The 12,089-nt window shown below is 35.5% G+C and overlaps 1 protein-coding gene across 3 annotated transcripts in view; it reads left to right on the top strand.

The window, feature by feature from the left end:
* LOC129217608 (inactive pancreatic lipase-related protein 1-like) overlaps nt 1–7,467 on the top strand; it is a 35,873-nt gene extending 28,406 nt beyond the window's left edge. For all 3 annotated transcript variants that reach the window (XM_054851934.1, XM_054851935.1, XM_054851936.1), the window contains 2 exons: nt 2,064–2,330; nt 7,267–7,467. In XM_054851934.1, the coding sequence (XP_054707909.1) occupies nt 2,064–2,330; nt 7,267–7,325 (326 nt within the window). In that variant the 3' untranslated portion in view covers nt 7,326–7,467. The remainder of the gene's footprint in view (nt 1–2,063; nt 2,331–7,266) is intronic.
* Nucleotides 7,468–12,089: the final 4,622 nt, after the last annotated feature.

Consider the following 12,089-nt stretch of genomic DNA (forward strand, 5'->3'; position numbering starts at 1 on the left):
CGGATTTTTTTTACAGTGTAATGACGAAGAATAAAAGCTGTAAAGAAAACATTAAAGTAATGTTGCTTACCTTTTTCCGGTACCTAACCAGAGTTGTCAGGGTTTAAAAGGTGCCCAAAAATGACCCTCATTAATGTATTATTATTTACCCTCATGGAGTTTCCCCATAAGTTATATAAAATGAGCTGATGTGTGCATCACATGACTTCCTTTTACTCCAATTTAATGTCATTTTATCATTATTGGCAGTTTTAATGTGATTTTTGAATGTGAATTTTGTGTGTGAATTTTGAAGACACTAATATTTTGGTGTACATTTTAAACTGCTATTGATTGTGAAATATTCATACTGTTTTTTTTTTTTTTTTGCTTTTATTTCTATTTATTTATTTACTTTTACACATTTGAAAACAAATAAAATTTCTGAAATCATAAGTGAGAATTTATTCTAAATTAAAAACGTAAAAAAAAAACACGCTTTAGTATCAAAATAAACTTAAAAAAATATCTTTGGATGACAAGTATATAAAGTAATTGCCCAAACACTTAATTTTACTGTAATAGAAAAAAAGCGTGGAGGGGGGGGGAGCTGCCTATTTACATTTTTGCATGGATAACAAGTGAAAGCAATTTAAAAAAAAATTCTAATTTAAATTCCGAAACTTTGAATTCAAATTATGTTTTTCGCAATCACGAGTTGCGACAAGACTCTACTGGTTAGAGTTAGTGTTTCTAGAAATGGCTCCCCCGCCCAAGCATGTCCCTTCTCCTGGGTGCTTACGTGTATATAGTTGTGTGCGTGTGTGTGTAGGCTTACGTGTGTGCACGTAGGCGTGTGTGTGTGTGTAAAGGCGCGCGCGCGTAGGCGAATGTGTATGAGCACACGTGTGTAGGACATGGACGCCACCGCCCAGCAAAAGTGGATTCCGGGAGACAGTGCTCAGGACCAGCCGCGCCGCCGCCGGTGGACGATGGTGCTGCAGGCCTGGTCCAAGCTGAAAAAGGAACCGGAACATCAAGGACTGTCAAGTGAGAACAATAAGCAATCGTGATTGCTCAACAACTGATAAGAAGCTTTTTTTTCTCTTACAGTAAAATTAAGTGTTTGGACAATTACTTTATATACTTGTCATCCAAAGATTATTTTCAACTTTTTAGTTCATTTTGCTACTAAAGCGTTTTTTTTTTCTTAAAGTATTATTTTAATCATTTTTGTTCATTTTACTACAAAAGTGTGTTTTTTTTTTTTTTAGTTTTTAAAACTATTATTTTATAATGGAATGTATCTTAGTAGTCTGTTGCATTATTTGCATCAGACATTTTGAATGCTTTCTGGTGAATTCATGTGCAAGCATTGTTACACTCCGCAGCTCTGATTTGTACGTTGTAAGTAATTCTAATAAGCCACTGGCTATTTGTCCAAAGGAAAGTTGCACCCACAAACATACAAGTTAAGCTAATAAAAGCGCGTTAATTAGAATAAACTAATTACTTATCGTTAATAAATTAATTTGATTATAGAATATTGCATTGTCAGCGGGTCTGAGGTTCCATTCCAAATTTTAAAAGAATCCGCTTACAAAAGTGAGCGAAAATTGAGTTGCAAAATTATAAATTTAATTTCGGTGTAAACGGGATTAGAACGCACGCCCAATGATTCCTGGAGGTGGACGTCAGTGAAGACCCGCGCCTTGGACCGCTCTTGAACGAACGGTCATAAGTGGTGGAATGTACTAACAGTAATAAGGCACTAGCTCTTAGTCCATAGGAGAGTTACTCACAAACATTCAAGTGAAGCTAATAAAAGCTTGTTTAAAAGAAAAACTCAATCATTTCCTGATTTACAAATTATGTACATGACATGAGTATAAATTTAAAATACGCTTTTTCATAGATCAAAGAAACATAAAATACAAATATCTTTTCAATGAAATTTTACCTAAAAACGAACATTGATTGCTGTACTTAGAAAACATAATTTTGAATCTCTCCTCTGCTCATATATTTACAAATTTATTTATATTATTACATATCTTCAGTACAAATTTTTACGAATTCTGCAGGTATCAATTCCATTTTCACCGGGAGTCATCTTCAAGCTTTAGAATATTATAAAGCATCAATTAACGCAGACGAATGCAAATTCATAGCCGTGAAATGCAGAAACTATGGATATTTCAAAAAAGGCAGGTGTGCCAGTTGCGGAAAAAAAGGCCAAAACTGCATCTTAGTCGGCCCAGACTTCTGTGACTGCGTTAGTCCATCCTTTTTGAATAGAAAACGCACTCGAAAGTATTACTTGGATACGGACGACCATTGCCCATATTGCAGTGAGTTGTGATTTTTTCAAGTTTCTTGATTTTTTTATTGTTTGCAGTCTCTGTAGTTTTCTCTTTTAAACCAATTGTATTGTTATTAATTATCACACACTATTTCTGGCGTTGAAAATTTTGTTTTAGTGAACTGAAATTAGTTTTAAGGAGCTTCTTTTATAAATTGCATCTGTTTTTGAGAAACCAATCTCTGAATAACAGGAAATTACGATCGTTTTTTAGATCAAATGTACAGATTACTGCAGACGTGTTTCAGGGTTTCAAGGAACTCTTTTTTTCAATGCAAAATTGTTGACTTTTGGATGTAAAGATTTCTGGTAAAAGCTTTATCCTGGTTTGGATTTCATTTTACTGGATGTAATTACATCCAAAAGCTCATTATTTTGCATTGAAAAAGGGGTTTTTAAAACCACAAAACACGTGTCTGCAGTAAAATGCAGATTTATGATCCAAAAGTAATTTATTTTCTTTTACTTCTCGGCACAAAATACTTTTTTATTTCTCAGTTTTTGAATATTTGGCTCCACAGCTGTAATATTAGGTTGGGCACCACGTTCATATGATAAAAAACTTCGCTTATGGCAGAGAGTTCTTGACAGTGATAAAAGCTCTGAAAAGTTATGAAGGAGACTAATAAGAACCATTTTCGGAGTCAAAAAAACCCCCCAAGTTTTCCTTTTAAAAGGAAGAAATATTAACATTCTAAAACCAACCTTTTTTTTTTCTTTTGTGAACCACAGTGTACTGATTTCAAGAAGCGATTTAAGACCTGTTGGAATTTAACCTTCAGGGTCTGTGAGCTCTTACGGTCAAAATTGCTCTGACAGTAAACAGAAAATTCTGCTGGGTCTAATTGTGCGTTATGTGTCTACCATTGGACTATTTCGACCAGGTTTCGAGCTAGGATGCGGGATAGTGCGACTCCCGAAATTTTTTCAAAAATCATTTTACCTGGTTGAGTCAAAAGATTTTTTTCGTATGTACCCTGTCTTGGATTGGCAGGCCTGAATGTAACATATGCAAATTACAGTTCTTGTGCAGCTGATCTAAAATGGTAGAGCGGAGTTTAACCTTGATAATCCTTATCAGTTGCAGTGATTTATCGTACCTGTGTAGACGTTGAGGGCTCTTGAAATGGTGGATGTTAAGCTAGCTATTCGTGTTATTTTGAGTTTCCTCTGGAAAAAACGTCTTAGCGCAAGGGCAGCGGCAAAAAGAAATTAATGATGTTGAGGGTCCAGGTTCTGTGGATGAGCGCACTTCTCAAAATTGGTTTAAGGGTTTCAAGGAAGGTGATACGACCCTTAGAGAAGACCAAGATATGCTGTCGATAATGAAGTTTTGCTGGAAACTATCCACCACCAGTCTAGTTCTAGCACCCCAGCTTTATAAGCAGAACTTGATCCCTCCCAAAGTACCGTCAATCGACATATCCACCAACTGGGGCTCGTTGTGCATTTCTTTAGTGAGAGAAAAAACTTGTCTCAACCTAGTACTCGATAAACATCTCTTTGCTAGCTATTCAAGCAGTTCACCGTGAGGGGACAAATTCTAAAAATATAGTGAAGATTTTCATCTAGAATTTTTCTATTCTTCAAATTTACTTTAAGATTTGGATGATATTAGAGGGACTTCAACATCGAGGCCGATTTGTGAAAATTTTCCGAAATTGGAGTCTTAAAAAAACTATGGACCATATTTTAACGTCAGGGGCTCGACATTTTTTCAAAACTGTTGCTCCAAAAAAGTACTTCTGTGTCCATGTTGTAAGAAGGCGATGTGTTTCGTAGTTCTTCCTTGAAAATTTTACGAAATTGAAACCGTGGAAACGATATTTGAGACCCTCTTTAATGGATGAGAGGCTCATAAAGCTGTAGTATTTTGAAGACTTTCTTATTTTTAGACCGTTCAGGAAAAGAAAAAAAAGGGGGTGTAGGGGGAGGAAGAGGAAATTTATAGGAACTATGGGACGTGATTAACTGATCAATAATCAGAAACTGTCGAAAAAATTTATTTTAAGGGTTTTTTTTTAATTTTTTTTCCGAACATTCTATATTTTTTCCAATCAAAATCACTTATTTTTCCCAAGACACGTTCGTTTCTTCTCCTTAATATTGTGAAATGATTTTGAAAAAAATATTACTGTCAGTTCCGGTTAATAGGACCACATTGCACGGGACCATTTTGGTCCTAATAACTGGCAGTTCCGATTATGCGAATAGGACCTGTGTAGCTTGACCGAACATGCTATACACAAAACATAAATGCCCTTATGATTATCGTGAGCCCCCATTTTTATGGTGAGCATATGAAGAAAAAGTACTGTTTACAAAATTCTTCCATTAAAAAGTAAATTAATGTAAAGCGAATCATCTTTTTACACTCGTCCCAGAGCGATACGGTTTTAGTTATTCTTTCCAGTCAGTATCGATTCAATTCAACAACCAGAAGTAACTAAAAATGGGAGAGCGAAAAAATGAGTGCTAAAAAGTACTAATTGGTCATTAAAATTTCTAATGAAATGTGAATTACGTATTTTACAACTAAATTGAACAAATTTTACATTTCACTGAAATTCTTATTTCTGCTGGAACAGAGCCGCCATGAAATGAAGTTTCATTAACCATTTTTTTCCTGTAAATATCTGATTTTAATTGAAAGTTAAATAAGAGTTCGCTGACCTACTTGAAACTCGCTTCAAATATATATATATATATATATATATATATATATATATATATATATATATATACACTGGAGTGCAAAAATTAAGGACGAGACGGTTTTTTCAATATAACTTTATACAAAAGCTTTCCAAATTAACACATTTAATACCGTAAGATCCCCAATACGTAAGGACATGTGTAATGTAAGCAACACTTACTAAAAGAGAAATCAGAGGGATAAAAAGAAGCTTTATTGAAAAAGTAGCATGGAGCGCAATGCGACTGAAGGCCGAAACATCCCTGTGATGGGTGTCCAGCAAGAAACATTCGGTCTTTAGTAGGGGATATGATCTCCCCCGACTGCTAGGCAGGTTTCACAGCGTCTGCCCATGCTGAGAATGAGGGTGTCAATGAGTTGTTGAGGCATTGCTGCCCATTCGTCCTGCAGCGCCAATCGAAGCTTCCGAATCGTTACTGGTGGTAAGGTACAAGCTGCAAAGCGTGTGCCTAGAAAATTCCATACCTGCTCGATGGAATTGAGATCCGGAGATCGTGCCGGCCAATCCATACGTTCAATATCCTCACTCTCTAAGAGCTGTTCGGCAGCTACTGTGCGACGACATGGTGCATTGTCGTCCATGAAAAGAAACTGCGGACCCATAGCGCCTCTAAATAGACGCACATATGGAAGAAGAATCTCGTTACAATAACGGGTTCCGTTGACTGAACCTGCGTCGAAGATGTGAAGGTCTGTACGACTACCAAGCATGATGCCTCCCCAAACGAGAACACCGCGACCTCCATACCTGTTCCTTTCAATGATGTTCTAGGGATGATTGCGGCTTCCCCGCTCTTTCCAGAGGAGTATGCGATGAGAATCGCTACTCAGACTGAATCTGCTCTCATCTGTAAAGAGTACTCGTCCCCATTCATTGTCTCTCCAATTCCGTGTTCCCGGCACCACAGAGAACGCCTTCTCCGATGGGCAGGCGTTAGAGGTACACACCGTATAGGGCGTCGTGCAAACAGACCACCACCGTGCAGTCTTCTGGCCACGGTAAAATGCGATATCGGTCGTCCAGTCGCCTGCGTCGTGTGTCTAGCGATTTCTCCCGCTGTCTGTCGCCTGTTTCTTCTGGCCTGTGAGACAATATACCGGTCATCTGCGGGTGTGGTTCCTCGTTGACGACCACTACTGAACCCCCGGATAGCTGTTCCTGTAGTTTGAAATTGTCTCCAAAATCGTGAAACGATGCTGTGAGCGATTCCGAACTCTGCAGCCACACTTGTCACACTGGCCTTCTTCCAACTTCCCAATGATTCGACCTCGGGTAAAAGCATATAGATGTCGTCTAACAGATTGATTATTTACCATTTCTCGCTGAGGCAGCAACTCGCTGTGATTTTAACTGCTATACGGCGTGCAATCTCTTTGCCAGAAATACTGATCTTACATTGACAACATGCTTTATACTACTCTGACACTCCCCCATTACGTCTGCCTACATATCTGCGCATGCGCTACCGTACATCACCTTACTTAATCTCCTGATTGGTCTTTCCGTCCGCTCTGCCTCTTCGTTCAGCTGATATGCTAATTTTTCGACTTCGTCCTTAATTTTTTCACACCAGTATATATATATATATATATATATATATATATATATATATATATATATTTGTTCTCATGTTCCTTGGTCCGATTAACCGATGGTTCAGTTAAGCGAATTCCACTGTATACTGTCTTATGCGGGAGGGGGGGGGCACTTGTTTCGCCACTGGTTAATATGAAAACTATTAGTTGAAAAGTGACGAGTTTCACAAATACATTCAGAGATCATTTTGCAGATCTAATGTAGCGATAGTGAAATAGACCTTTAGAGAACCATATGCCCACCCTCATACAAAGAAAGACTTAAAGAAAATAGCTCGAAAAGGGACCAGGATGTGCCATTCAATTAGGTACAATCAAATATTTAAAATTGTACTAGTAAAGCTTGTTTAGCTACAGGGAACTTGTAGAGCTCCTTACAGCAACTGCTTGTAAAGTGCTCCTCAGTACTGTTGGGCCTTGGTAAAGAATTTTGAAAAATGGAAATGGGGACGGCAGTAAACATAGTAAATAAAAACTTCCTCACTGTGCACATGAAAACGTTTATTATTTGAGACAAAGCAAGAAATGTAATTTTCTCTTTTTTCTAATGATTTTAGTGTACATGTTTCGTGGAAAATAATGGTTTATTAATTAATTTTTCTTTTAATTACAGACAATTCCAAAGTGGACATTTCTGGATATCACTGCGAGACAAAATACACAAGTGTTTGATCGCTACAGAGTTGGCTACATTATTCATTTTCAAATAAATTAGAAATTGATTTTACTCGTGTAATTTACATCTAGTAGAATTAAATTTGTATCCAAATTGTAGTTTTCGAAATTGCTCGTAAATATGTATAAATAAAAGTAAATGTCCACCTCCACAAAAATTTTACTTTTGTGTCTGCATCTCTGCATCTATACACTTAATCCATACTTCACGCTGTTTTGTAAAACCATTAAGGCTACAGTGGATACTAAAAATGCTGAAATTTGAGCAAAAAATCGTAAAAATATTTTTAGCTTTTTTTTAGTACTCTATCAGCTACTGTATTCAGAGCAACAAGATTTTTTTCATTCCACGCATAATTTAATGAATTATGGGTTAGTTTTTTTTGCGCATCCATGATCATGCCCCTTTGTTTACATTTTGCAGCACTCATACACCGCTGTCATTATTTACATAAAAACGAACTCAAAATGTTCCCATGCACCACAATATTTTTAGAATTATAACGAAACTTTGGAAACACATTTGGATAATATCTAGTTACAGTTGTACGCATGAGTTTCACTAATGACGGTTAATTAAAATTAGAAATTCAACTCTTTTGTTGTTAAAATCACCGTACTTGCTGAAAATTTCCCACAAATTCGCTTTTTCAGCCAGTTTTTAAAAACTGTCTCATAAAACATTACATGTAATATACTAATGATTGAAAAAACAAGTGGAAATTCAAAGTTTGGAAGAAAATTGTGGCGCATGGAATAATTTGAAACTTGTGAATTTTTCGCTTTTTTTTTTTACATAAAATTTCTGAAAATTATTTTTTTCTGCAACATTTTTTTTTATTGTTTTAAATGTGACACATATACAAGCACAAAAAGTTTTAGGCACCTGCATCAATTATTGAAAAAATAAAAAACGTTTTGTATACACTGTAGCCTAAACACCCTATTACTAGAAATAAGTCAAAACAGTGGAATAAAACTATCATTGTATCGTACTGTACGTTCCGAAAACAAAGACAAGCACTTGGGATGCATTCCATTTTAAAAGGAGACGATAGTTTGAGATTGGGCACTTTCCGCTCGAACTTGCTACCTCTGTCTTTTTCGACATTACTTTGGATGAACTGCTGAACACGTTATTTTTCACCTTTTACTTTCAGGTTTACTACCCTATTTGTAAAACTCCAGAGCAGACTCAACGCATACGCAAATGAGAGGGAGATCTCAACTAAGGTAAACAGACAGTACTGAAAGTTTATCACAAAATATATAACATCAGTGCAAACTAAAACAGTATGCTTACATTTTGAAAGTAACTCCTCAGTAGTAGATGTTTTGAACTTCTGATTAAGAAATTCATTAAATGTTATTAATTAAAAGTAGAAAATAGTAAAAAAAAATGTGGCATGTGAATCACAGGACACGACAGCGAGATTTAGTTGACAAATGCCAATTCATCAATCCAACAGAGTTTCACTTACGCTTACAAGAGAAAACAGATTTGTGAGATGAGTATCATGTAAAAAGTTTGTTTCTAAGAACTACATAATTAAAAGAAACACGTAGAGTTTAAAAATTAAAAATGAGCTATAAATTTAAATGTTTCTTGAATGTACCAAGTGTGAGAAAAAACATTATACCTTACTTTAGCGTTTTAATAAATGAGTGCGTGATTTAAAAGAGTATGCTTGAATTTCATTCTTTTCAAAATTGCATTAAATTAAATCGAAAATTTCCACTACATTTCCTATATTTTTTTTCCTTTTATTTACTTCCTGCAGTTAGCTTTGTTTAAAAACGACGCAAAAAAACGCCATTAAAAGATGTAAAAAAAATATATATATAGTATAATTCCTTTATAGTAAACCGATTGCGAACCATTTAGTAGCTTAGTACATAATAATAGCTTTAGTGTGATTTAAAAAACACTTTAAATAATTACACCCTTAGTTTTTTGTGAGTCAACGCAGAAATGCTTTACAGAACTTCTTTCTCTAAGTTGTAACTATTTTAACGTGATTCAATGGATTATTTGTTAAATATCGCCAATAGCGTCAACTGAAACCGAATTAAAAAAGTCTTTTTTCGCCAAATAGCCTCCTACTTTATGATATATCGCCAAGTTGGGGAGGAAACCTTGGGGGCGAAATGTTCGACGATAGATGTTGCAGCAGACGTTGTATAGAAGTTGCAGCCAAATTATAACATCACTTAAGTCTACACAGAAATTAACACTGATTTTCCCAAAAAAGTGTAAAAAAAAAACCCTCTTTGGAGCAACCGAATACAGCCAAAAGGGGAAAATGCACAATTAGACCTTACTCTGTCTAGATCAAAAGTTAATCTTTCTACGGTACACAAGTTTTGAAATATGGGAGATGCACATGCACATATGTACGTACAAGGTATGATTCAGAAGTTGAAAGACTTTTTTTTTCTAGAAGAGTGCACAGATTATCTCGGATAGACTGGGGAAGTAGTGGGGGTGTCGGTGAAGATGCGGCTGTTGGCCGGAGAGCGCGAATCGCTTGCTGCGTGGGTGCGTGTCATTGACCTCAGCCGTAAAGTAGGAGAAACACTAATGGAGCATAACTTAGAGCACTCCGCCACTAGAGGAATTGTGCCCACTGCTTCAACCAGGTGATCAAAGGTGATTGGATTCTCCACCACAACAACGAACCCGCTTACATGTCACTAGTCATCGACGAAGTTATGGTCAAGTTCAAAGTAAAAGCACTGCCGCAGCCACCCTAACGGCCCTACTTGGCTCCAAGTGCCTTTTCCTCTTCCCCCGAATCAAGAGAGGCATAAAAAGAAAGCGATTCGACTCCATCGACGGAAAAAAACCAGTCCAGCTGGCTTCGACGAGAACCCTTGACAGCATGTCGCCCGAGGACTTCCAGAAAGGCTACGAACAATGGAAGACGCGCTGGTAGCGCTGCGTTGGTGCTGAAGCATCATATTTTAAAAACTTTTAGTCCGCTGTACCTAAATGTCCCAATATATTTCTAGTTCTGAGATCAGTCTTGAAACTTTTGAATCACACCCTGTGCTTACATTCACACATGAAAAGAAAAAATGTGATATCTAACTCAGGGATTGTAAAAATGATTTTTTTTTGCCATCCATGCGCTCTTAGATACGCATGTACATGCGACCGTGCCGAAATAAATCCACTTAACATTCTGAGATAAGTGAAATTGAAATTTAGGTCGAAATTTAAGGGAATGTTTTTTCGTGATTACAATACTTCCTTTACTATGTGAAAGGAAGTAATAATGTCTGAAATACGTCAATTAAATAAAGCATGTGAATTAACAAGATTAACATATCCATTTCAATGCAAAATATTCAATGATTTTTTTTAATGCTATTATATATTAGTACAATAACTTTGAAAATGAAATTATTTGAAGTTTGAAATTGAAAAAAAAAAATAATGCAAAACATGAAAAGCTCCATTAAAATGTAAAATTAAAACATGAAGAGCAATTATGACATCAACGTAAACTATACTTTTCTATTTCTCACAGCAAAAGAAAAAGTTAAAGAAGTCACCATACACACAAGCACTACCCACACTTGTACCCAGTTTTTCTATCGGTGGCGGATGCATTATTTTTATTTTACAATTAAATTTGTATTTCTTGTGACATTTTCTGCTCTTTTACCAGAAATTACAACGGTTAAAACACATTAGTGATACGCAATAGTGATGAAATCCAATGCCAACCGATGTTGTTTTGAAGTGATTTAACATAACATTTATCACAATTTGTCATTGGTGAACGTTTGAAAATTACCTTGAATATTTTTATTGCGAGCAATAAAATTTAATGATAGTTGGTACTTCGATAAATATCTATTGAAAACGTAACAGCCTTTATTGTTTGACAGTATTGCGGAAACAAGTTCTCAGTAAATTACATATCAAATGGTGATGAAATAAGTTACGACCTCAGGTGAATATATGTTATTTAACAGATTACTGCAACTGGATATGATCTTCAGTTTATTGCTATTAAGAAATTTATGGCTTTGTAATCAAATTCGAAAGCTAGTCGTGTCAGCTGCTTTGGTTCACAATTTGCATTTGTTAACTTTTTCTACTGGAATGTCAAGGAATTTCCGTAAAAAATTTCTGACATGGTAAATACATAACATTTTGAATTTGAGATATTAAAATTTGTAATTCATTTCTGAAATTAAATATTTCAAGCAAAAACTATTAAATGTACAAATATATTATATGTATTTATATATATAAATATATATATACAGTCAAATTTCTATAAATCCAAGTCCCAAAGGAACGGCTAAAGCGTTTGAGTTATTGGTAGTTCGAGTTATGGGAAGTTTTCACATCAGTCTCAAGAGTTTGGAACCAGATGAAAAGTTCTAGATGAAGGAATATTTCAGCTATAAGCTTCGAGTTATCGAGATTTATATATATATATATATATAATTTGTTATGGTTTAGTAAAACTCGCCTACAACTGCTTAAAAATATTTTGATGTAAGTAATTAATTATTTAATTTTAACCCGCAACTGGTGCTGAGACTTTTTGGTTACAAAAAAAGCATATAAAAGGAAGTTTTCCCAATGATTTTCCCGTTAATCAATTTAAATGATACAACTGAAAGAAACCCGTAAGACACATATTTAGTACGACCCCGTTTATCCAGACTAACTTGGGTCTAATGCAATTCGGATAAACTAGGTAATATAGGTAATAAGTAAAACACATTCGTAAGAAACGA

The sequence above is a fragment of the Uloborus diversus genome, chromosome 2, assembly GCF_026930045.1.
Source record: "Uloborus diversus isolate 005 chromosome 2, Udiv.v.3.1, whole genome shotgun sequence".
NCBI classification, from domain to species: Eukaryota; Metazoa; Arthropoda; class Arachnida; order Araneae; family Uloboridae; genus Uloborus; species Uloborus diversus.